The sequence below is a fragment of the Alnus glutinosa genome, chromosome 1 (assembly GCF_958979055.1).
Source record: "Alnus glutinosa chromosome 1, dhAlnGlut1.1, whole genome shotgun sequence".
NCBI classification, from domain to species: domain Eukaryota; kingdom Viridiplantae; phylum Streptophyta; class Magnoliopsida; order Fagales; family Betulaceae; genus Alnus; species Alnus glutinosa.
Genome location: NC_084886.1, coordinates 16,187,958 through 16,215,462, shown reverse-complemented (window position 1 = coordinate 16,215,462; position 27,505 = coordinate 16,187,958). Strand labels below are relative to the sequence as shown.

Sequence of the window (27,505 nt, the reverse complement as noted above, 5' to 3'; positions counted from 1 at the left end):
GCCATGAATTAATCAATTCCTCAGTGCTTTGTTTCAGTGTTTTTTGACTCCTTTATCTGTCCCTCCCACCTTTTTTTGCAGTTTGCACATTTGTCTAGCGAGTTTACTTTCTAGTTTGGTTTCTTTTTTCCCACCAAGAAAAGAAACATTACTGGTGAGTCCACCGCGTTCTGTTGTGCTTTGTATCCAAAAGTCTGATACTCTCTGTTCCTCACACACACAAACGCAGAGGGAGAGAGAGAGAGAGAGAGAGAGAGAGAGATGCTTCTAAGTCAACTGCAGAGCTCGCAGCCATGGATTTTACCCTCCCGAGTTCCAAGGCACAACCGGGTTTCTTCTTCCAGGAGGTGAATTATTCATGACCAAAGTCTCTTTCTTTTTCTATTATTTTTTTTCTGGACTTGTCTTTCAATCGATTATTTGAGTTGAAAGATATGGCATTGACATCCATTTTGTAGTTATAGAGCTGTGTTATCCTGAGTTTTGCATTCAGATTCACTGAGCTTATTTTCCTGGTTCATATATCCACCTATGCCATTAAACTATCTCCATAGTTCATTAACTTACACAAATTTTCACTCTCTCTCTCGTAAATTTGTGAAGTTGAGGAAGTATTCTAATTTTCATTTATATTTAGAACAGAGGATCATATATAGATTGGTTGACCGCTTGCATGTTGAATCCCTGATTATTTTGAAATGAAAAGATTCAAAAGACATTCCTTTCTTTTCGGAGGGGGATGTCGATATATGTGTGTGTATATTCTATAGTAAGAAAGAAATTGTTTTTGTTTTGTTTTCGGGAAGCATTTATGATTATGAGCTTATACCATTATCAAAGTAGTAGGAAAGGATATGATCATTAAGAAGGCATTTGAGACTCTTCTTAGATAGGGCTGAATGTTTAAAAAGGATTCGTGCAGGAGGCTCCAATTAAGGAGAGATATTCATAAAGCCAATTTGTCGATCTTCTTTCCTAGTGTTAAAGTTGGCCTAATGTTCTGGTCGATGATCTCACCGTCGTGCTTGTTCACTGAATGTGTCCACTCAACCTCTCTCACTGTTTTGGCTGTTTCTTCAGGCTTTCTGCCACCTGTTGTTTCTGCAATATTTTCACATTCATCTAGTTACCTGATTCTTTTCTTCAGAAAAGCATTTGTTCTTGGAGAAAATTTGTTGAGTGAGGTTTAGTTTATTCCCAACTGTTATAATAGTTGAAGAACAGGTATAATGGAGTATTACATTGAATTTTTTTATGTAATATTATTCTTTAGTATCATGATTGAAATTTTGCTCGTTTTACACTGGAAAATATCACCATGTGTCGTATGGCATAATAAACTGAAAGTGTTATGCTGATGCCTGTTATTGTTGAATGATGACAAATATTGCTCACATGTACATTTATAAAAAGGTTTTGTTATACGTGAAGTGCTTTTTCTCATGAATTTTATTGTGATCTGGAGCTATAAGAGGCTGACATTGACCTGATACTTTTCAGGATAGCAATACCAGGCCACTTCTGGTGGATCAAACATTCGGCTATACATGCATGCAGTTCCATAATACACAATGGAGGTGAGTATAAGCTGTCTAAAAAACAGAACATATATTTATCCCTGTACATGTCTATATAGAGAGATAAATTAATCCATTCAGTTCCTGTAACGTATAAAATGATTCTTGCTAAGTTCTTGACTTATATTTGTCCACATTTGTATATAGTTTCAAACAGGTCATCATGCTATATTGGGGTAGTTCTTACTGGTTTTCAATTAACTGTCAACTGTTTGGTTAAGGACACATTAGCTTCTTTGTTTTTGTGTTTTTTTATGGTGACAATATGATTTGTGCTGGAAGTGATTCACTTCTTGTCTGTTTCTTAGGGAGTACCTACAGGTCTATGTTTGCTGATTATCTTCAAAAATTTATTTATTTTTTCTTAAATTTTTGTGTATTATTTTTGCTATGAGATTGGCTTCAATTTCATGCCTCATTTCTTTACAAAAGATATTCTATTATGTTAATCTTTTGCACTCATCTGTCTCTCACTGAGCTTCCTTTGGAGTATTTATTGCATTGTGGTTATTATTGATGTGATTATTTGCGGTCCTTTTGTTGGGCAACTTCATGTGTTGATGTTGCCTACTTTTTTTTGCCCCGTTGACAACTGTTTGCCCTCACTCTATATATCATAGCTGCCGTTTTCCAAAGTAACTTAGATCAATCACATGTTGATTGGCTGGTGATGTACCACTTGATGCAGTATGCATTTTGACTATTCATCTAATGTTGTAATGGTGTCATGCCAACCACTACCTTTAAGTTGATTTATTTTATTTTTTTCCATTCAATGTCTTGTCTTGACTAGGGAACATGTTGGCCCTTAATAACCATAAGGTTGATTCCCAATTAGAAGCGTTCTTGCATTTTGCAAGGGAATTAATAGTATCATCCGTTATCATTATTTGTTTGCCATGATCATTTGGGTCGGATGCCTTTGTTGCTCGATCACTCTAATAAACTCTATGTTGACGTTGGGTGACTTAAAACCAATCAAGTCCGTGGGCCCCTTAGTGGACTTTTATTCTCCAAGTAGGAAAGTGTTTAGTTAGCCAACCTTGTTGTTTAAGTCCTACACGATTTTGTAGTCTTGTGGTTAACCGATAATAAAACCTTATAGAAGGGACAATTTGTTGTGACAATAAATATAGGATCCCCAAAGAAGCAGAAAAGAACAGAATAGAAAATAAACCAATCACACAGGATACTGAAATTTACGTGGTTCAACTTAATAAGCATACATCCACAGGTGGAAGCAATCCCAAAGAAATTCACTATCAAAGGATGGAATACAAAGAGTAGTATGGAGAAAACACTCAAAACCCAACACTTGAATACACCCAAATCTCACTCTCACACAAAAGAGGACAAAAGGGAAATCTCTCTAATTCTCATTGCCCTCCGACACTCCTTTAATTGAGATGAGTTTGCATGGTGTCTCTTTCTCACGTTGTCAGACGAAGGAAAAAACCTCAAACTGAGAAAAGAGTGCAGCTATTTCTCCCTCTCTTCCACTGTTGCTTGATGCCCTGTTATTGAAGTTGAAGTCGGTTGAAATAGGTCTCCAAATTCGTCCAGAATAAGAAGTCAAAGTCGGTCTAAAAGAGAAGACCAATTCCAACTCGTAGTAGTTGCTTTATGCCACATAAAACTAGTAGAAGACAAAATACTAAAGCACCTTTGCTAGGCCCTAATAAAAGACTTGTGAAAGGCAAATCATTCACGACACAATTTTTGCATAGTGCCAAATAGAGTGTGAGAGAAGCAGGTGCCGCAGAAGCATCTTTTTTTGTTTGGTTTGAGCGTTAGCGTTAGTACGTAAAAGAGAGGCCCTACGTACAATGAGAGAAAAAAAGAAAGATATCAGCCGCCACTCTATCCCAGCAAAAGAGAAGTTTGTATTATTGTCTCTTTATTTCTTTCTTCTTCTTCTTCTTTCTTTCTTTTTATTTTTTTATTTTTTATTTTTTTATTTTTTATAATTTTATAATTTTGTACTCCATCTTTGATAATGAATTTATTTGTGATCGCCTCTGCTTGTGGACATACTTCACATTGAGGGAAACACTTAAATCTTGGTGTTATTGTGTGTGATTGTCTTGTCACTTTTATCGTAATTGTGGTCTTTTCCACTCCAAGTGGTATAAGAGCTAAGGTTCGGTATTTCAAATTGATGATGACGGTAAATATGACGAGTACCAAGCATGAAGTGGAGAAGTTCAATGGGAAAAACATTTTCTCTCTTTGGCAAAGGAGGATGAAGGATCTTTTGATTCATCAAGGAGTCTACAAGGCGGAATAAGGCGAATGATGAGTGGGAAGAGATGAATGAAAGTTGCTAGTGCGATCTGTCTTAATTTGTCAGATGAAGTCATTCACAATGTGATTGATGAGGATAAAGCATAGTCAATTTGGCATAAATTAAAGAGTCTGTATATGGTGAAGAATTTGACGGTTAAGTTGTTCGTGAAGAAGCAACTATATGAATTACAGTTGGAGGAAAATATAGATTTGCTAGAGGACCTCAACAAGTTCAACATGTTGAATACACAGTTGTTGAACTTTAGAGTGAATATTGAAAGAGAAGAGGATAAAGTGATACTTCAGTTGACATTGCTTCTCCCTTCTTATGATCATTTGGTCACTGCATTGTTGTATGGAAAAGAAACTCTGGAGTTGACTGGATCTCTCTTATCACATGAAACATGGAGAAAACCTGTCAATGATCAAGCTAATGGGCTTGTGGTGAGGTTTGAGCTAAAGCGCGGAAGGGATAAGTCAAAGGGAAAGAATGGCAGAGGTAAGTAGTGTCGGTTTAAGTCATGTTTGGCAGAGGATGAAGAATCTTAGTCAGATGCAAAAGATGTGGAATGCTATTATTGTCACAAGAAAGAGCACTACAAAATATTTTGCAGGGTGTTGAAACAAGGCCTGAAAGATAAAAAGAATTAGAAAAGTTTCATAGATTTAGTCAGTGTTGCCAATGACGAATCTGATGACAGTAAGGTTAGCTTAAATCTTCTTTCAATTTGATAAGGTACAAATTCTCTTATAGATTTTTGGGTTTTGGGTTTTCATGTCATATGTGTCCGAATAGGCAATGGTTCGAGACATTTAAATCTTGCAATACTGGTACTGTTTTGATGGCTAATGATGCTAGGTGTAAGGCCATTGGAATAGGTACCATAAAGTTAAGATGTTTGATGGGGTTGTGAGGACACTCACTAATGTTAGATATGTTCGAGACCTTAGGAAAAATCTGATTTCCTTAGGCACATTGGATAATTTGGGCTATGGTTATTCAACAAAAAATTGGAGTTATGAAAATAACTAAAGGTGCTTTGGTGGTAATCAAGGGTAACATAATTGGTGATTTGTATAAGTTACTCGGGAACACAGTTACAGGTGGAGCTGCAACATCTACTTTGGCAGAACCAGATAATGATGATACGGTTTTCTTGCATATGCGGCTTGGCCATTTAGGCGAGCGTAGTATGTTTGAGCTTCACAAGCGGATTTTGTTGGAAGGTGTGAAATCATGTAAATTGGGTTTTTGCAAGTACTGTGTGTATGAGAAGCAATGAAGAGTCAGTTTTAAGGTGGCGTCTCATACAAGCAAAGGTGTTCTTGACTCTGTTCCCTTAGCTGTTTGGAGACCAGCAGTAGTGTCTTTGAACAGAGGTGTGTATTATTTTATCAGTTTCATTGATGATTTTGAAAGAAAGGTCTGGGTTTATTTTTTAAAGCACAAGTAAGAGGTTTTTATCATTTTCAAGTAGTGGAAAGCGCAGGTGGAAAATCAGATTGGAAGAAAAGTAAAGTATTTGAGATCCGATAATAGATTGGAGAAAGACACTGAATTCTGCAAACAGAATGCATTTTTGGTCACTTGACAATTAAAGGGACTCCACAGCAGAACAAAGTTGCTAAAAGGATGAACAGAGCACTGCTGGAAAAGGCGAGATGCATGAGGTTGAATGTGTTAAATTACCACTTATCCTAAAAGTTTAAACTGATAGAAAGAGATACATTTAATTATTTAATCAATATTTTAACACTCCTCCTCACGTGTGAGCTCAAATTCCCTTTTAATATGTGAAGCCCAACGCGTTGAATACTTAATTGAAAATGGGTGAATGACAGAATCAAGGTTCAAACTAAGACCTTTGACTTTGATATCATGTTAAATCACCACTTATCCTAAAAGCTTAAGTTGATGGGAAGAGATAAATTTAATCATTTAATCAATACTTTAACAGAATGCAGGCTCAAAGAGTTTCTGGGCTTAGGTAGTTAATTATGCATGCTTCGTGACCAATTGATCTCTATCTGCAATGATTGAGTTCAAGGTTCCAAAAGAAGTATGGTTAGATAAATTGGTTGACTATTCAATTTTGAAAATATTTGAGTGTCCTGCATATGTTTAAGTGCAAAGTGAAGAGAAGTCGGAATTAGATCCAAAGTCAAGAAAGTGTATATGTCCTAGTTTGGAAGTTGGTGTGGGTTTCGGGTCAGAGGGCTTTTGGTGTTTTCTGGGTTTCGGGTTGGAGCGCTTGTCGGGTTTGAGGGCTTTTTGAGTTTTGTGGCTTTCTATTGTTTTCTTTGGGTTTTTGTTAGGTGCTTTTTTTGTATACTGCTTGTGTACTTAGCAGCACCTTATACTTTTTTATAAAATTTCCATTACTTATTAAAAAAAAAAAAATGTTGGTGTTAATGGCTATAGGTTATGAGATCCAGTTTCAAAGAAGAAAATTATTAGTAGAGATGTGTTGTTTTATGAGGCCTATATGCTAAGAAAAGCTGAGGATGAAGTATCAACTGACAGCCAAAAAGGGAAACAAGTCGTGGAGGTGAAGTTTGATGATTAGAGTTAACCCATGAATATATGTGATGACAAACAATTTTCAAGAGACTCACAACACCAAGAAGAGCCTTATTCTTTAGCAAAAAGCATAGGGAAATGTATCGAAAAGCATCAGATATGTATGGATTTGAGGATGTGATTTCTTTTGCTTTAGTAGTTAGTATGCCGAAAGAGGTGGAATCACTACAAAGTGAGATTTGGGTGTATTGGGGCTTTGGGTTCTAAGTGATTTTCTCTTCACAATTTTGTACTCCATTAATAGTGAATTTATTCGTGATCGCTTCCGCCTATGGACGTACCTCACATTAAGGGAACCACGTAAACCTTTTTTTTGATAAGTAATAAAAATATATTAAAAAAAGCGTTAGGCACCCCTAAATATACATATAGTATACATAAGAACAATCAAACTAGCCCATAAAAAGAAACCCAAAAAACCCAAGACCCACGTAAATCCTGATGTTATTGTGTGTGATTTTCTTTTCTTATTTGCCGTAATTGTGGTTTTTTGCACAACACTCTATTAGTTTACTTTGTTTTTTCTATATATATATTTTAACTTCATGAAGTCTCATGAACATCAATGATTGACGAATCACGTGGTGTATGTTCCCTGCTGTGAACTTCGATAAGTCTTTTGGGATGAGTGATCAGTTGGTGTATGATCCGCCAATTCCATAAGTTCAATTAGGAAGGGGAACTTTGGGGTCATATGTGTCAGATTCGTTTGAAGTGGGAGATGCTTGAGTTTTTTTCATTTATGAGATTCCATAAATATGCTGTATATTCTCCAATGGTCCATAGTTGGATTTTAACCACATTATTTTTTTGGTGCCTAATCACTTTATAATTATGACAATATCTTTACAGGGAAATGGGGGGCCAATTCTCCAAGTACTGGGGATAGGTTAGACTCCACTGTGCACATAAATGTTTCTGATGACTTGAATGCCAAATTTGACTGGAATAATGGTTCTCAGGTAAGCATTTAATGAAGGATTCGGAATACAGATAATTTTTTGTTGTTTTCTTTTTCTGGATATGTTGAATTCTAGGTAGTGATTTTATGTTCAGAATGTTGAGTTGCATAATGTTCTTTCACTTCACTGCGAGGACTTAAATATTTGATTTTTTTTTTTCCTTTGCCAGTTATAGTGCTTCCGATTTCTTCAGTCAAAATCACATTAATGCAATCTTTGTTGCGATGATATTTATATCTGTTGGTTCACAGTTTCTTGTTTAAATGCTTGTGGTTGACTAGATTGTAAAAACTCTAATGGTATTCCCATCATCTCAGTTGTTATGGTGGGGAATAGCAGTAAAGATGACTGAACTTGACTGAAAAAATAATGCTGTGAAATTGCTTATCACTTTGTGTTTATGTTTGCATTCTAGAATTATGAAAGTAAGGGTTGAAGTAATGGTGTATGGAATCCTTGGTATTAACCTCATCTCAACTCGTAGAAGAATGAAGTTTAGGTTTTTATGGAGCACGTGTCAGTGCAAGAAAGGAATATTATATTGGCAGAAACGTGCCAATTATAATAATAACATCTTCATAATGACTCATCAAGGAACCCTGAGCTCAAGATTATAAGTTAATGCCAGATCTTTATCACTGGCTACCATTTGGTAGTGGCGGTACTCGGTCAGATGGCATTGGGGGATTAGTATTGTGATTTCTTTTCCCTTCTTCTGGATTGGGGTGGAGCGGGTTGTGTGGCAGGGTTAATGATAGAAGTTGATAAATCTGTATGCAGTAAAAACACAATAGGGATAAAGTGAAGAAAGTTGGGAATCTGCGAGAAAAAAGAAGAAAATAACTTGGTATACATGCCAGTTAAAGGTGGCATAAGACGCTTCTTTAACCTATCAATGTGTCCTAGACATTCCTGTGCAGAAGGAAGCTGTAAAGGATGATATTCGATGCATCTATAGTCATATGTTCTTTAATTGTAATCCAAAATCTATGCATGGACAGTTTGCTGTAGAGCATCTGGTGGAATACAAATGTACAGAGTAAGAGGAGACAACACTAGTGTTTGTATATTTTAATGTTTAGCGGCGATGGTAAGTGTCTCAAAGAAGAAACTGACAGAAGAAATGTTGAAAGTAAATTCCTCTAACAAAGAAAAAAAAATAGAAGCAAAATGAGGATGATGCTGACATATTCAATAAAAGCTAACATGAAGAAGGTGGCATAATTATTTTTAAGTAATTAAAAAAAGAAGAAGTAACATTGACTTATATCTGGTCAGGAAATTAGCTTCCTCTTTATTTTGGGATCTTCAATGATGGATAATCAATCCAGAAGTTTTAGATCTTGTAAGAGAGAGATATACAGCTACTTCAAGGAGATTCATAAGCTTTGGGTGGCTTCCAAATTCTTTAACTGATCTATGTGTTGAAGAGCTGATGAAACTTGAACAAGTTAACGAGGCCTTGTTATGTACCTGTAAAGTTGGGTCAAATGATCAGCTCAACTTTTTTCAGACACTGTCTTGATAATTTCTATGCGATATCTTGCTGAAATTGACTAATAGAAAAATTCCATGTACAACTACAATCATGGACTTGCTTCTCTGAAGATTGAAGTTATTGGAAGAGTTGTAAAGTTGAAGAGAGTAAAAGGAAAAAAAAATTCTTGAAATAATTCAAGTTTGAGCCATGCATGCAAGACCCCTAATCTTTGCAAGAAAATGCATGTCAAAGTCCATGTTCCATTGGTGATTTTATTTTTTTAAGCTTAAGATGATCTGAATTCCATAACTTTCTAATCTATTGACTGGTACAATAAACTGTGTTGGTCATCTATTTTGACTGCTTTTTTGGATGAGTGGAAGATTGCACCTAGTTTTATGACCCTTGGAACTGCTCCTCAAACTCTTTATTTATTGGCCAAGAATTCATCTAGATACTTGATTTAGTTGCTTGTTCTCTGTTAACAATGAGTTTTACCATGAAAACTTGTTTGAACTCATTCTGGAATAACCCTCTTGGGTGAAGGAGAACCAATGAGGTTCAACTTATACGTTTGATACGTTGGCTGTGCTGCTGGTGTTAAAAATATGTGGTAAATGTCTTCATGCAATGCTCTGTGCAGGATTATCAAGCTAAGATCATGATGGAGTCGATGTCATTCTATTTCATACTGAGACTGACACAGATAAATTTTGCTAATTCATTGATAGAGATGGTCCAACGAATTCTTCCCTCTGTGGTTCAGACTTTTGGGGCAGCAAGCTTGCCTTTTGCTTGTGCATCTAATTCCCTGAATAAACCCAGGCCTCTTCAATTGGATGTGTCCTTGCCTTCATTTCAAGATATTAGATGGAGCATTTCACGGTTATTGTACTTACTCGATGTCCGACTTGAGAAAAATGTTGCCACGTAAGTGAAAGATATTCATTGTTCACTAGCCAGTGAATTTTTTATCAACTGTTCCATGAGTAAATTCTTGATTTGTTGAGATGATTTCATGGCAGTTTTTTTAACAATATTATCCAATCTTCCTTGCAACCAATGCTACCTATTGATTATTGATCCTCAATTATAATTTGAAGCCATACTCAATTCCATTGTGCATGCCGACCAAGAAAATTCTTTTGTGCAAGCATTCATCTGTCTTTGGAAAATTGGGGAAAACTTGGCAGCTTTAGGAGAATGACAATGTTGGGGTTATGATCATCACGTAGGTTTCAAAGGAGAAGCTTAATGTCTTGGGGTAGACTAAAGAATGTCAAAAGGCAATTTTATCAAATGTTGTTTACTGTCACTCTAATTCCGAAAAAAAGTAGTTATCCTCTAGCTCTATGGGCAAAGAATGCACCTTCCTCATGTGGACAGTGAAGAATTTTGTTGAAAAAACTCCATGACCCGAAAGAGGTTCACTCTGATTTGATATCTGTAATGCCTCTCCTATAGTCTAAATTTCAGTGATCAGATTAATTTTGTTAATATATGCTTGCCACTTGTTATAGTTCATAGATGTTGCCAATATTCTGCTTTTACGTCTGCTGTATACTCAATGGATGACTTCATGAATTCACAACTGTCTTTATGTCCTAATTATCTAATTGATGTGCTGGATTGTACTATTGATGTTTCATAGGATCTTTGTAGTGCTCCTTGTAGCATGCTTCTCATTCGTTGTCATTGGTGGTATCCTGTTCTTCAAATTCAGGTAACCTAAAATCTACCAATTTTGGAAGAAATTTTGATGTGTCCTTAGTGGTTGCACTTTTCATTTGGTAGGCGGTCATCTTATGCTTGTTTGCTAACTAAGGTATGTCCAACGTTGAATAAAATAGGGGTAGCTCGCAATCTCTTGAGGACTGCTGCTGGGAGGCTTGGGCATGCCTGTGTTCATCATCTACTCATTTAAAAGTATGATAGTCGCTTGTGAATTTGATAATTTGGTTAACTTGCTAATTTGCCACTGCTTTTGAATTGCCTATGTCATCATAACTTTGTAGGCATTGTTACTAAAATAGCATCTTTATGTGTTGCAGCAAAGGACGCGTGCTGAACGTGCTATTGGCTTTAGTCTTGCGATATGGGGCATATTGTTTTACACTCGCCTGTTGAGCACAATGACAGAACAGTTTAGAGTAAGCTATTGAAAAACATTTACTGAAGCTTGCTTATACGTACCTGGCATCCTTTTGACTTTTTTCAACAGAACAATATGCAAAGGATCAGAGAAGGGGCCCAACTGCAAGTAATGGAGACTGATCATATCATTGTATGTGGAGTGAACAGTCATCTGAATTTCATACTAAAGCAGCTAAATAAGTATCATGAATTTTCTGTCCGCTTAGGTACTGCTACAGCTAGGTAATTTGGTCTTGTACTGCCAGTTTGGTTCTATATCAGTATCTTATGATTAAATTTCCAGCTCCTGTTGACCTCTTTTCTATGTAATTACAGGAGGCAGAGAATTCTTCTTATGTCTGATCTTCCAAGGAAGCAGATGGACAAACTAGTTGACAATATTGCTAAAGATCTTAATCATATTGATGTCCTTACAAAGAGGTAATTACTGAGTAATTTCCTTTCTTCTAATCATGCCAGTAACTTGAAGAAAGCACCCACTTTTCTCTTCACTGGGAATGTGCCTAGAGTTTCCTCAATTATTACTTTCTTGGTTTGGAATCCCTTGATATTTTTATTTTTTATTTTTTATTTTTTCCCAGTTTCCATTGAGAGATATCCTAAACTAAGAAGTAAGCTGTAATAAAAAAGGAAAAAAAAAAAATCCTAATTACTACATGTTGGAACAAGTGGCTCATATTTTCTCAGGCATAGAAAGTAATATGAGTGTAATTAAGTTTATGTTGGCCTGGGGACAAATAGGTTGTGGGGGTGCGGGGGCAACGCCCTCGCAGTACGGTACAAGGTATTTTGGGATTTTCCAAAATACGTCCGTATAATTATGGTTTTCTTATATATTATGATGTAACCCTAAATCATATAGTGAAAAATATAGCCACACTCCTGTGGACATAGACACATTGCCAAACCACGTGAATCTGTGTCTCAATTTTCTCTTGCTCTTTCTCTTTTTCGATTCCGTATTATTCATTATTGTTGTGCACGATAACAAGAAGTAGTATTGAAATTATTTGCAAAAATCATTCAACAGAAGCTGAAATTCTTGAAATAGCTACTTTAAAAGTATAAGCGTAAGCCTGTTACTTTTGTAGCCAAATTCCGTCACAAATTTAAAATAACCATTCAATTAACCATGATGGATATGCCTTTTTCTATGTTGCTTTTGCTGATCTGGATGACTTTAAATTGAATAAAACACCTGCGGACATTTGATGTTGCTTTATTTGTAAAACATGTATGGTGCCCACTATTCAGATTGGATGCTACCTGTACAATATGTATCAAGCAATTTATAGATTTTTTCTGACAAGGTGAACCAAGTGGTGCTTTATTATTAAAGGCTGACTGCTTGAATGACTTTTGTCAAATCCTTTCTGTTTCTCTCAAAAAGCTAGTTTCTTTTGGGAATGGGGACTTTATCAATCATAGATATCATCGCTTGTCAGTCTGGTTTCAGCTTTTTAAGTATTTAAATGACTAGATGATATGAAATGTAATTGGATTAGATATACTTATCCAAATTTGAATTGCTTCCATCTCTTACCTTTAGATATACTTTCACAGTTGCAGCCTTAGCTTAACAAATTCATTTGAAAGAGCTGCAGCCAATAAAGCTCGTGCAATAATTATACTGCCAACAAAGGGAGATAGGTAAGAACCTGATAACTTAAAAGAGCTGATTGGGCTTTTGACATTTAATCTACAGTTTGGTTAAAAGCCGCTTGCCTTCTGTATCAATTGATTGTCCAAGGATACACCAAACTTGCTTTGCCATTAATGGAATATATTTTATATTAATAAGAGTTATGGGGGAATGCTAAATTCTAAGCATTTGCTTGTTACATTATTATCCAGATTTGAATCATCACGTAAACATAAGGTATACTAGCTTGATAATGAAGAAATTCATGAGAGCAAATTTGTTTTGGATTGCTTTAGGCAAAGACATATAGTGGTGATTTTCTGTCTCAAAATGGAGTGGATTATACTTTGTGCCGTTGCATTTTTATGTTGTTTTTGAAAGCAGATATAATTATTAATGGACATTCCTTGGTGTTATATTGAAGCTTTGTTTTTAGTATTTTAGACATCTCAATATATGACTCCTGTTCATCAATTTAGCAACTAAGATCACTTGCTAAGAATGCATAATCTTGTTAAGATTATTGACAGTGGTTATTTTCTTGAAATTTTCAGATTGAATTATATAGTGCCTGTAAAATTTGTTCTAATTAATACACCTTAAATTAATTTGCATCTCAAATGCTACAAATTATACTATTTAAATCTCATTACAACATGAGAGCCATATCTTTTTGAAAAGTGGACTTTTAAATTATTTTCATTGTCTCACCCTGTGCCATTTTTAGCACTCCTCTCACCCTTCAACTGTTTGATTATGCTGTCATTTATTTCCTTCTACCTGGATGATTCTAACTATTTCACTATCTCCTTCCTTCTCAAAAGATTAGGTTAAGGTGATCTATTAGGATAATAATGATAGAGCTAAATCTAAATTCATTGGTGAATGAGGACTTGGTTTTATCAAACAAGTAGGACGAAATAAATTGGTTAAGAAGCTTTGTCAATGATTAGCAACAAATTATTCAACTTTGATTGAAGGATCTCGAAAATAAAGGGGGAAGGCTGTAAAGGATGCTGGTTGTGATTAAGAATTGGCATGATCGCATCTGATTTAAGACACAATTGGAAGCACTGATTAGGGCCCCCTCTTTACTCATCTATATCTGTAGCTGTTTGGATTATTTTGTGTAGAGTAATAACATTTTTACTTCAGCGAAGATTCTTAAAATTTCACTATTGAGTTTTAATGACTCTAGATCCTCAATTGATTAGGTATGACGTTGATACTGATGCATTTCTATCTGTACTGGCCCTTCAACCAATCCCGAAGATGGAATTTGTCCCCACCATTGTTGAGGTAGACTAATTATTGGTAGCCTCTAATTGAGACTATATTCTAAGATTTACTGTGTTTTTCTGAGTTGAATATATCCTCTTTAATGAATGCAGGTGTCAAGTCCCAGTACATGTGAGCTCTTAAGATCAATAACAGGATTGAAAGTAGAGCCAGTAGAAAATGTTGCATCCAAGTTATTTGTTCAGTGCTCTCGACAGAAGGGGCTCATAAAGATCTACAGGCACTTGCTTAATTATCAAAGTACAGTACAAATTCTCTAAGGATTATGATACAGTACACTTATAGAAGTTTCTCGCACAAATTTTGGTGGCCTATCTATTCAATACTCTATCATTGAAGGCTCTACTTATAACATTCTAAATCAGAATTTTAGACTTATTATTCAGTTGAATGCTGGTACTCAATTTATTTGGAATGGCCCCACCAAATAATGTGTTGGTTTTCTTCAGATTTATAAACAAAACTAGTAACAAACTATCACTTCAACACCCTATTTCAATCTCATTTGGGTTGCTTTGCATTGAAATGGTTGTTTCCTTATCAGGTTAGTTTGGATTTTGGGTTGATGGAATCATCTCCCATTTCAGTTCTGGGGTGGTTACATGAGTTCCATCTTGATTCAACCCAAACGAAGTTGCGCCTATATCATATAGTATTTATGATGCAGCTGTCAGAAGCAATTCATTGTTTTTCAAGTGTGATTACTCTTCCATCTACAAATGTTGTAGTTTGTACTCAAAACACTAATTAGTATTATGTTTACTCATTGCAGAAAATGTATTTAATCTTTGCAGCTTTCCTGATCTAGCTGGAATGAACTATAGGCAGATAAGGCGTGGGTTTCAAGAGGTAATTCCAAATGTAACTTTTTTTTGCTTGTAGAGAGCTTATATAGGTCTACTTGTTTTGACCCTTTCTCTGAATGGATTTCGTTTCAGGCAGTTGTTTGTGGTCTTTATCGGAGTGGAAAGATATATTTCCACCCAAATGATGATGAAGTTCTGCAGCAAACTGATAAAGTACGTAGATACTATGGATTTCTAAACTTAGTATTATGTTCCTCTTTGTTGGAAATAAGATTAGCACCATGGTTTGGAGATTTCTTGTGACCTGTGAAACTGATCGTACAGATCTTCCTCTTTCAGATGTTTGACTGGTTGAATGGTTCTGTTTATATGTTTAGACCAAGGTTGGATGACAAAAAAAAAAATCGAAATTCCTCATTTCACTAATTTTCCAATTTAGGAGGTGAGAGTATGCATTCCAAAGTGTACTTATGGTTGAGTGGTTTTATTTATATTTTTTTTTTTTTGGATCAATAAGTCATTCTCAATAAGTAATAAAGTTCAGTACACAGCAAACAACTTCACACTCTTAGCACTTCTAACTCACTCCTAACCACTCATTCAAAACTTTACAGCACACTGCTCATTTGCTCAAAACAGAAAGGGGAATTCCCGATACAAAACAAAGAACTCTATTCAACAAAGAATTCTTAAAACCCTTCTTAGAAAACACACTATTTTTTGCATCCCATAAAATGGCCTTCATTATGCTTTCTTCAGAGTTTACTTGCCCTCTAAAAATTATGTAGTTCTTTGCAACTAAATAGGGTATACACTTGCCCCCAGTACCTGCTTGCATATTACTGCCCTTAACCCTTTTTCCTTTTAGCTTCTTCAATTCCCAATCCATTTTAGGAGCACCCCTCATACATTTCCTCATTACTTCCCTCCACAGTCTTTTAGTAAATCCACATTCAAAGTAGAGGTGATCTCTACTCTCAATACAGTTCCTGCAGAACACACATTAAGAGTCAACTGTATATCCCCATTTCAGCATCCTATCTAGGATAACAAATCTAGTTTTGATTGTCAATGAAAGTATAAAAGCATGCTTTGGGATTGCACATGGAAACTAAACAATTTTCCACCATAAAAATATCCAAGTGAGAGATCAGGAGATACTAGTTACTCTTCAGCTATGAGGGAGTTTTCAGATTTTATATTTGAACAGGGGCTCATGGACACTCCTCCTGTGGGTGGTAAGTTCCCTTTGTCAATTGGACTGAATACCTCTCTTTGTGAGGGTTCTTGTATTTATAGAAAGGAAAACCATAATTACAATGCTGAATATCAGCAATTACAGCAAACAGTGTTACGCTTGCTTACCTGCTAATTTGTTAAATAAGATTCTATGATGCTGGCGAGACCATAGTGTTAAAGTATTGATTAAATGATTAAATTTACCTCTTCCTATCAACTTAAGCTTTTGGGATAAGTGATGATTTAACATAGTATCAGAGCAGAGGTCCTGAGTTCGAACCATGTCTCCTTCATTTACCTCCCATTTCAATTAAATATTTCACGTGTTGGGCCTCACCTATTAAAAAAAGAGTATGAGCCCACACGGGAGGGGGAGTGTTAAAATATTGATTAAATTATTAAATTTACCTTTTCCTATCAGCTTAAGTTTTTGAGATAAGTGGTGATTTAACATATAGTCTGCATCAAATTTTATTCATTACACTGTTGTGTTTCTGATCTGTTCATGATTGATTGTCTAATTCAAATTTGATTACTTTTTCTTGTTATGATGAAATATAAGTTTACCAATAAATTGTTTAATGTTTTGTTTTGATGACTGAGTTCCTGACATTCCATCATTGGATCTTATTTGTATACTCTAAAACTTATTTTACTTTGCTGTTTTAGATTTTGTTTATTTCACCTGTTAATGGGACGAGAAAACTACGTGCTGCATATGTAAACATTGTCAAACAAGGAAGTGGTTCCCTTGAAAATCAAGTGGTTCTAGAAAATAATGGTGATAATGCAAATCTTACATCTGAAGTGAAAAAAAGAAGACTGGAAAATATTGTGATACGTCCCAACAAATCAGGTTCCAAAGTAAGTGTTCCCTAAACAGATGCTTTGAAGAGATTTGGATGTCACTTTGATGTAAGTATGGGTAATGTTTTGTCCATGAATGCAGGCATCAGACTGGAATCTTGGACCAAAAGAATACATTCTTTTGATTGGGTGGCGCCCAGATGTTGTAGAGATGATAGAAGAATATGATAATTATCTTGGACCTGGCAGTGTAGTGGTATCCTCGTATATTCCATTTGGAACCGTCACTCTGTGTTTACTATATGCTATGAACTTGTACATTTATTAGACATAAAATCTTGGAGTTTGAGGAAGTAAAAATTAGGCTACTTACATGCACCACGGAGAGGCATTTGTTATCATAGTGGTTGAGCCTGTGATACACCTACAACGATAATTTCTGTAAAAATGTTATGGTTAGTGATTTGGGATATATTCTTGATAATTCAGTTGAGTTGTGTTCTCTCATTGTCAGAACGATCTATATGATTCGATGAAGAATGTATATATATACTCATACTAGCTTTTAATTATTGCAGGTCTTTCTGTAAAGTACTCCTCTGTCTCAATTTAATTGTTCTGTTTTCTATTTTCAGATGTCCCAATATACATGTCTATTTCTAAAATTGGAAGTTTTGGATTCCTCAATTTCCTATATAACCTTATCTTTTTTTAAGAACCAAACTAGTGTTTATATTATAAGTCATGTCAACTATGATATAAAGTAGAGGATATCCTAGGGAAATTACTATCTTTTTATCTTTTATTAATAATCTTGTCATTTCCCATCAAAAGAATATAAATTGGGGCGGAGGTATGTCATTAATACATATCCCTCTAGTCCATATCAAAGATACTATTGTGCTTCACTTAATATATTCAATTGTTGAATTTTCCCACCGGAAACTTGACAGCCAATATGCATCACTTACTGAGGATGGCCAGATTGGTGACCTACCTTTTTGCTGTCAATCAGTTAAAAATAACTCCTCTCTAAGATGCACTTTGCCACCAAATGATTGCTACCTTCAGAAAATATATGTTTGACAAACAATAGGGATATTACTTTGGGAACCACAAAAGAATTAACATCATTGTTAATTATTGAGGCTTGATGGAACATGGTTTCGCATTCAGGTTCTAGATCATACATGCATTCATCTATGGTTCATAGCTCTTTATCTCTACCTATATGTATGCAGGAGATATTGTCAGATGCACCATTAGATGACAGGAACAGGGCAAGAAAGATTGCTGGTCAAGGCAAACTCAAAAACGTCCGGGTTTCTCATAGGGTACCGACTCACTCAGTCAACCCACAGAGTTGAACCATTGTCTCCTAATTTCTTCGTTTTTTTTTTTTTTTTTTCCTTTTCCTGCTTTCTTTCTAATCCTTTTTCTGCTGCAGATTGGAAACCCCATGAACTATGATACCTTGAAGGAAACCATAGTAAACATTCAAAATTCAGTCAACAATGGCGAAGATGTTCCTGTGTCAATTGTTGTCATATCTGATAGAGAGTGGCTACTTGGAGGTAATGATGCATGATGTTTCAGTTAGCTGAAGGTTACCTTGCATTAACTATCCTGTCTTCAGATCCGACCAGGGTAGACAAACATTCCGCATATTCGCTTCTCCTTGCTGAAAGTATCTGCAAAAAGCTTGGAGTGAAGGTGAAAATAGATCACTTACATTAACTTTTATCCTATTGATCCCCACATCCAATTTCCCAATATTAATTTCTGGGATTTATTAGTATGAGAGTCGTAGCAACCGTGAAATTTTGTGAGACGAGAAGTAAGATGATGAATGATTGTATTGCAGGTGCAAAATCTGGTCGCAGAGATTGTTGACTCGAAATTGGGCAAACAAGTAATACTTCTTCTGCAGACATAGTTTTTTCTTGTATGAAACTTTGTAAGCCTTTATAGTATTTTTCAACATAAATATATACTGAAATCTTGTGAATCCTACAGATTACCAGAATCAAGCCATCCTTGACTTACATAGCAGCAGAGGAAGTAATGAGCCTCGTTACAGCTCAAGGTCTTGAACCTTCTATTCTACCTGCTGTCAAATTTTTTTATAAAGTTGTACTTTTATATTAGGTAGTAATTATATGTTCCTGCATAGCAGTGGCACAGAATAATGAGCTGAATGAGGTTTGGAAAGACATTCTGAATGCAGAGGGTGATGAAATATATGTGAAGGTAATTGTGTGTGTGTGTGTGTGTGTGTGTGTGTTTAATGACTTTCTGTAGTACATTGATTTTTCTGAATCAATGATAATGAGGTGATTAAGGATTAGAAGATCTTTGGTGTATTTACCAGGAGAAGGTGCTGCCTTGGTTGCGGTATAGAACAAAGGCTGGTTATTCTCTTGTTTTGTGTACTTACAAATTAGATTGTAGAATAGAAGGGTGAGAAAAAGATTGTCACAGCACCTGACTTGGCACAGACTACTGATGTTATTTGACTTGGTATGTGGGCTTAGGTAATTATCAAATTGTTTGTTGTATCATTTAATTGATGGGATAACTTCTCCAGGCCTGATCTGTCATATTTTTTTGGATGATCTGTCATATTGCTATCACGATAGGTGAGTGGACAAAAGCAGAGAATAGGTGAACTTGAAATTATCAGCATAATTGCTAGGAAAAGAACTTCAACTAGATACCTTTAAGGGACTGCTAACGTTCTAAATCATCACTTAAATTTAGAGATGCTCACAAATAGATCAAATGGTTTTCATCCCTACTATTTCCCTCTTAAACATATTGGAAATCTCTAGTCTATGACCAGTGATGGTGTCAACCATCATTCGTGACCACTATTGCTACTATTCATCAAACCCCTTGAGCCACTGTGGTATGTGCATTGCTATTTTTATCGAAGAGATTGGAACAAAATTCAGCTGTTAGTTAAAAGCAAGTTGATTGTGTTAATATTCTGCCGTAACCAGAGATCTTCCAACGGTAACAATCTATGTGATAAACAACCCATTGATCCACTGTAAATGCATATTTTACTTGCCTCTCTCTTTTCCTGATAGGATATTAGCCTCTACATGAAAGAAGGCGAGAATCCCTCATTCTCTGAGCTCACTGAAAGAGCATATTTACGGCGAGAAGTTGCCATAGGTTACATGAAAAACAACCAGAAGGTATAATCTTAATTTGGTTTTGAATAAAAATTGTTTAGGAATCTTATTCAACCTTATGTTATTGCAGGTAATTAACCCAATTCCCAAGTCAGAACCCCTCTCCCTTGATTTGGCAGACTCATTAATAGTTATATCTGAGCTTGAGGGAGAACAACCGATCATTTTGTAAGATATACAGTTCAATCTTCGTGTTCCCTATTTCTTTTTCCATTGTTGCAGGGGCATCAATGTCACTATCTTGTATGAATTTCAGCTGAAACTATCACACGAATTTTCTTCATAGCAGACTGAATAGCGAAAGATTCGAAGCAAAGGAAGTTTTGACTGTGAAGTAGTGTTCTCTAAATTTTTATCATTTTTATTGTGAATTTTAGCTGATTACTCATTTTCCAGTCTTCTAAAAGATTTCCCATTCAAATTATTGTTTTACATAGGTTAATTATTTGAGGTGGTGCACTCTCAAAATTGATGAATTTGAAAGGTTGTATATCCTTTAAAGAGGATTGAATTAGTACTATGAAAGGGGAATATAACAAAAAGGGGAAGGAAAGTGGAGACAGTACATTGGAATTCAGGACGCATATACCAATATGAATAATGTTATTTTGTAGACTCTTATACGAGTACCATAACAACTGAAATAACGTGGTAATGAAAATCAACCATTGTTTTTTTATTTTTTATTTTTATTTTATAAGTACTTATTTGATTGCTGATTTCATTGCCACATCATCAAGTAAGTTGTATAACAGTCGTTTAATAGTTTACTAAATAGCACTATTCAACCAATATTTGAGAAGCATTTTTATTTTTATTTTTTATCAAATGTCATAGTATGTTACATAGTAGGGGTAGCCTTTTCTTTCCCATATCCCTTCCCTTGGCCTAAACGGACTTCCCCCTAATAGAAGGAATCAAGGAATGTCCCAATTTACTTTTAAGGGCCAGTGGTTGGATCAGATTATAACATTGCCAAGTGCAACATGCACTCTACTTCAAGATATGGTTTCTGCATAACTTGGAAACTCAGTGGTATGATGGTCTGGTTTAGTCACCCTGCTTGAAAAAACACAATTGTGAATTTTTTTTTTCTCCCAAATATTTGCCTTAGATCTATGATCTATAGGTTCATACCAATCTAATCAAGGTCGTGAACCAACCATGCATAACAATTTCTCTCTTTTTTTTTTTTTTTTTATCATTATTATTTGATGTGAGGCTTTATATGCTCAAACATGCATTCTAATAATCATGATATGTTTTGATCGGTTAGACAAAACTAAACAAAAAATAAAAGTAGCGAATGTTGCTTTTTTGTAGCCATTATTTTCTATAAAATTCCAGCCAACTAATGGTATGAGATGGGTATGTCATATGTGTTTTCCAATTAATAGAAGAATCTGCACTTTATGGAGCCCATCACAAAAATTCACTTTTTGATTGAACTTTGGCTTATTTCTTTGTTGTTTTTTCCAAAAAAAAAAAAAACATGTTTATAATGAGAAAATTAACTCGAGCAACGACTCTTACAAACAGTATCACAAATATTCTCAAATAAAATCAAATGTAAAAGCAAGAGAAAACGTATAATTTCATGCTTGCATAGCAATGAAACCATAGGCACGTTTTGCTTACCATAAGGAATGATTATTCACTTTTTAAAACACAATGAGCTATTTGTCAAAATTCTAAACCACATGGACCCAAAATTGATTTATCCCTTATGTTTTAATTGGTTTTGTGTTGTATAATGAGGAAGGGATTGGTAGGGAAGAAACTCGGGTATTTTGAGGTTTTCATGTTGAAAGTTTTATTTCAATGAGATCCTGTTCAAACAAGAAGTTATTCGTTCGAACAAAAACACCCCCAGAATGCCTTAGTCGCAATTGTGATCAAAGTTCGTTTGAACAAGACGACCTCTGAATGCCTCAATCACAACTTCGATAGAAAACATTCGAAAGCGTCAACCACAAAGCGCCTCATTTGAACTCGCGATTGCTCGAAGTTGAAAAATAGGGTTTTTGCCCAAGGAGAGAGGAAGTTGTAAGGAATTTAGGGAGATAAGTTTCACAAGGAGGTTCAGAGAAACTTAGGAGTAAAGTAAAACCTAGGGTGTTGGCAAGTTGGAACCCCAACTAACATAACAGTTTTAAATTTTTTTTAACTAAGACGATTATCATATGGTAATAACCAAGGAGTTTAACATAGCTTAGTTTTAAGAAAATTGATAAATGCTACATGGGAACTAGTAGATGGTTAGCTATGAAATAGGGTTTAGGGTAAGAAATTAAACCACGACTTACGATACGATATAAATCACATGTGACAAGCAAGACGCACAATGACGAAGGATTTAAACTAGACAGATAAGTAAACCCCTTTTGAAACTAGTTGAAGTTTTATTACATGAAAATGCATTGTAATATATATATATAAGTATTATTATTGTGATATGTGTCAAAAATGATTTTGTTCTGAATGTCTCTCCTTCTGAGAGTTGCTCACTTAATATAGATATTGTCGGGCTAATTACAAGGCTGAAAATCAGCCATTACATCGAACTATGCAAAGTAAGAATAAATGTCTATCAATTATATGCCTATATACAATGTACTCTTCTATATATAGCTAGACAAAATAAAGTAAAATACATGATGCCTTAATAGACCAGGCCAGCACATATCCAACTGTCAATTCTGCTAACATCCCCCCTCAAATTGATGTTGTCGATCGAGAAGCATTAATTTGTCAATCAGGAACTGATGGCGAGGACGAGAGAGAGCCTTGGTGAAGACATCAGCGGTTTGGTGTTCAATTGAAATCTGTGGAAGAGTAATCTCCTGGCAAGCAAAGGCTTCATGAATGGAATGACAATCCACTTCAATATGTTTCGTGCGCTCATGAAAAACGAGATTGGCAGTAATCTAAATAGTATTGGTATTATCAGCATGAAGATGAGTAGGAGTAAGCTGCGGAACTCTAAGTTCGCCTAACAATCCACGAGGCCATACAATTTCAGAACATGCAGACAACATAGCCTGATATTCAGACTCGGTGGATGACTTCGACACACGAGCTTGCTTTTTACTCTTCCAAGAAATGAGAGCATCGCAAGAAACATACACCAACCCGTAACAGAACGATGAGTATCCGTACAACCAGCCCAGTCAGCATCATTAAAACCCTCCAACTATAAAGAATTCCCTGAAGGAAAAAACAAGTTGCGACTAGATGTCCCTTTGAGATATCGAAGAAGACGACGGACAGCGGTCAAATGTGTCTGGCATGGAGCCTGCATAAACTGACTAACCTGCTGAACAATAAACGAGATATCAGGTTGAGTAATGGTCAAATATTTCAAACTGTCTACCAGCTGCCAATACATCGAAGGATCATATAAGGAATCACCACTCGCCTGATGTAGCTTCAAATTGACCTCCATAGATGTAAGAACCGAATTGCCGCCTTGAAGGCCAGCTAAAGAAAGAAGTTCTTGGGTATAATTATACTGATGTAATAGCATGTCATTCAGACAATGTTGAACCTCGAGCCCAGGAAAATACTGTAGTGGACCAAGATCTTTAATATGAAACGAAGATTTGAGGCGCTGTTGGAGCTGCTCAATTAACTAGAGATCAGATCCAGTGATCACAATATCATCAACATACACAAGAAATATAGCGATCCCAAGGGTAATCTTGCGAAAGAAAAGAGAGGAGTCATACTGACTTTGAGTAAAAGTGAAATCTAGTAGAGTAGTACGAAACTTCTCAAACCATGTCCGCGGTGCTTGCTTCAAACCATATAGAGACCACTTCAAGCAACAAACCTCAACAGAAGAGGAAGGAAACAAGCCAAGAGGAGGAGACATAAATATTTATTCCTTTAGATCACCATGTAAAAACGCATTCTTTACATCCATTTGGCGAAGCGACCATCCTTTCAAAAACAGCAATGGCCATAACAGTGCAGACAATAGTCATTTTGGCCACGGGAACAAATGTTTCCTCATAATCAACCCCATACTCCTATTGATTCCCGAGTGCCACCAAACGAGCTTTATGTCTTTCGATAGAGCCATCGGCACGTAGCTTGATGGTGTAGACCCATTTGCACCCAATAAGCTTAACTCTAGCAGGACAAGGGACAATGTCCTAAGTGTGATTGTCTTGAAGAGCATGAAGTTCATTCTGCATAGCTTGGCGCCAACACTCTTGAGTAGAAGCCTGAGAAAAAGACTTAAGAGCAGAAGAAGAAAAACCATACCAATTTGGGGGCCGGGAAACCTAGTAGACCGGCGGGGCTCATGCAAGACAAGATCAGGTGGCGGTTCAAAAGAAGGAAGAGGCAGTGGGCGATGTCGCTGATACACAACACCTAGCTTAAAACAAGATGGAGTACTATACACATCATCAAAAGAAGAAAGTGAAATAGAGGAAGAAACAAGATTAGTATGAGGCAAAGAAATATTGATTTTTTTCAACAAAAAAAAATCACATTGCGAGAAATATGAAGCTTGTTAGCATCCGCATCATAACACACAAACCCCTTATGAGAGCTACTATAGCCAAGAAAAGCACACTGAACAGATTGAGCAGCAAGCTTGTGATGTTCAATGGGAGGTAAGTGAACAAAACAAACGCAACAAAAAACATGCAAAGAATTATAATCAGGATGAACACCAAACAAACGAGAATACAGAGAATCAAGATGCAAGGTAGGAGAAGGCAGACGATTAATCAAATATATAGCCATAGATATTGCTTCTACCCAAAATCTAGGAGGGACAAAAGATTCAAGCATCAATGTACGAACAACATTTAAAATATGTCTATTATTACACTTGGCGATGCCATTTTGTTGAGGGGTGTAAGGACAAGAACACTGAGAGAGAATACCCTTCTGTTGGAGAAAAGATTGAAAAGCATGAGACATGTATTCTTCCCCAAAGTCTGAGCGTAAGATCTTAATACAGGTAGAAAATTGGGTTTCTACATAGGCAACAAAAGTTTGGAAGGTGGAAAACACATCAGCTTTAGAATGAATAAAATAGACTCACATGAAACGACTGTAATCGTCAATAAATGTCACAAAATACATGTATTGAGTATGAGAAAGAACATGACTCATACCCCAAACATCAAAATGCATAATTTCAAAACAAGTAGAAGCACGACTACCCTGCAAAGGAAAAGGTAAAGATTTACTTTTTCCAAGTTTACAAGGGGCACAATCAAAAGATAAGGAAGAAAACGCATTTATTTTACTCAAATAACCATGTTTCATACAATGTGCAAAATTACAGAGTTGGGATGACCCAATTTCTTATGCTAAAAATGGCTATTATTATTAGCAATAGCATAATAACCAATAGAAAGTGAACGAGGAATGGAAAATGACTGAAGAGGAAAAAGATGTCCCACTTTCGGCCCATTTGCTATCTCCTGTTCCGGCGCTTGATCCTGCACACGACAACCAGAATGATAAAAAAGAGAGCAATTTTCTTCTACTATTTGTCCAACAGATATAAGATTGGCAGATAAATCAGGAGACACGAAAACATTAGTAAAGGAAGACCCTAAATTTCCAACTGCAGTAATTGGAAGAGTACTGCCATCGGTGATCTGAATATGTTGCTCACCATCATACTTATGAACATCATGTAAAGATGCTGGACTGCCAGTCATATGGTTGAAAACCGCAGAGTCAATTAACCAAGGAGATGTTTCTTACCTTGGAGACCAAGAGCAGAAAGGGCGGAAATAACCATCTGTTGAACCTGCTCAAGAGTAATGTTGGAAGAAGAACTCGGAACAGCGGGCTGAGCGGAAGAGGTAGGCACAAAAGTGGACTGAACAGCAGTATGAAAAGCAGGAGCGGATCAATTCTGAGGGCGTACACGACAATCCTTAATGACATGACCCTCATTCTTGCAATAATTGCAGAATTTCTTGTTGCAATGTGCCCAATCTCCTTGCCATTATAAAATTGTGGCGGAGATTTAGATCGTTCGTGGCCTTGAGCAGCTTAGGCCACATTAATCATCTCATAACCACCAACGTCTTGAGCAAGGCCAAGCTGAAAGGCGAAACACAGTTCTTCACGCAAGAGTTCACCCAAGCAAACCTCCAAAGATGGGACAAGTGTGCAATTGATTAACCCAGCTCGTGCACTTTCAAACTCAGGTAGGAACTTCATCAAGAATTGATCCCGCTAGCTCTCAGAGTGAACTGCTTGTAGTGCTGCTAAAGCTTCTTTGGGAACCTGAGAATGCACCAACCCAGAATAACTCCATAAATTAATAAAACCGAAATAAAATTGCTCAATAGAGAGGTTCCCCTGGCGATAGTTTCCGATGTCTAACTCCAATTGAAACTTTCGGGCAGAATTATCTTGGTAATAAATTCACAGAAGGTAATACCACATCGTCTTAATAGTAGTGAACCCACAAAGATTGTTGACCATATGAGGTTCAACAGAGCTGGGTAGCCAGGAAGCAATTTTGGCATCTCTGCCTTCCCATGAACTAAGTTCATTGGGATCAGTTAGAGCCATTAAAGACCCATCCAAATGACCCCATAACTCATTCCTTTTCACAAACATCCTGAACTGGAATTCCCAACTGACGTAGTTCTTGCCATTAAAGCGAACAATAGAATTTTCTCTAGACATAATAACCACACAAAAAAAAAATAAAAATTGACAGAGCAGAAAAATCACAACAGTTACTAGAACTAGATTATCGAGCAAGATTTCCTAACAACACCAAAATTACAACAACCCAAACTAGAATGTGACAGGTGCAGACAAAAAAAAAAAATCCAACAACGCCAAAATTGCGACATCCCAATCCACGACAGTTGCAAAAAAAAATTCAACAGCCAAACCAGAATACGACAGTTGCAGAAAAAAAAAAAAAAAAATCCAACAACACCAGAATTATGACAGCCCAAACCACGACAGTTGCCAAAAAAAAAAAAAATAAAATAAAATTGGACAGCCACACACCCAAACCAGAATTGCAACAGAAAATATAATCAGGTATAAAACTTGATTCACCAGCAACGCTCCAAGACTGCACAAGACCTGCCGGCAAGCACCAAGAATTCTTCACAACCAGAAACACTATAGCCGATAGCCACCAAGCAATGTAAACTCCTGCTACCTTAAAAAAACTACCGAAAAAACCAAGAAACTAAGTATTCAGCCAAGCTGAGAGAAAACCACAAAAATAATTTGGGGCTTTGATACCATGTCAAAAATGATTTTGTTATGAATGCCTCTCCTTGTGAGAGTTGCTCACTTTATATAGAAAATGTTGGACGAATTACAAGGCTGAAAATCAACCATTACATTGAACTATGCAAGGTAAGAATAAATGCCTATCAATTATATGCCTATATACAATATACTCTTCTATATATAGCTAGACTAAATAAGGTAGAATATATGCTACCTTAATGGACTAG

At 36.1% G+C, this 27,505-nt stretch overlaps 1 protein-coding gene across 2 annotated transcripts; it reads left to right on the top strand.

Annotated features, from left to right (window-relative positions):
• The first annotated feature begins 58 nt into the window (after positions 1-58).
• LOC133874624 (putative ion channel POLLUX-like 2) lies at positions 59-20,712 on the top strand. Of its 2 annotated transcripts, XM_062312506.1 has the most exons (25): positions 59-347; positions 1,501-1,577; positions 7,297-7,406; positions 9,530-9,816; positions 10,538-10,609; positions 10,737-10,812; positions 10,938-11,036; positions 11,108-11,262; positions 11,356-11,460; positions 12,604-12,690; positions 13,897-13,981; positions 14,074-14,221; positions 14,754-14,830; positions 14,920-15,000; positions 16,696-16,890; positions 16,976-17,089; positions 18,075-18,167; positions 18,281-18,407; positions 18,470-18,546; positions 18,698-18,745; positions 18,850-18,919; positions 19,010-19,083; positions 19,926-20,036; positions 20,104-20,201; positions 20,290-20,712. In XM_062312506.1, exons 1-25 carry the CDS (start codon positions 262-264, stop codon positions 20,291-20,293), a joined length of 2,556 nt encoding a protein of 851 aa, XP_062168490.1. In that variant the 5' UTR covers positions 59-261; the 3' UTR covers positions 20,294-20,712. The 2 variants fall into 2 exon arrangements, with proteins under 2 accessions (XP_062168490.1, XP_062168483.1); XM_062312499.1 differs by having other exon boundaries at positions 20,104-20,712.
• The last annotated feature ends 6,793 nt before the right edge of the window (positions 20,713-27,505 follow it).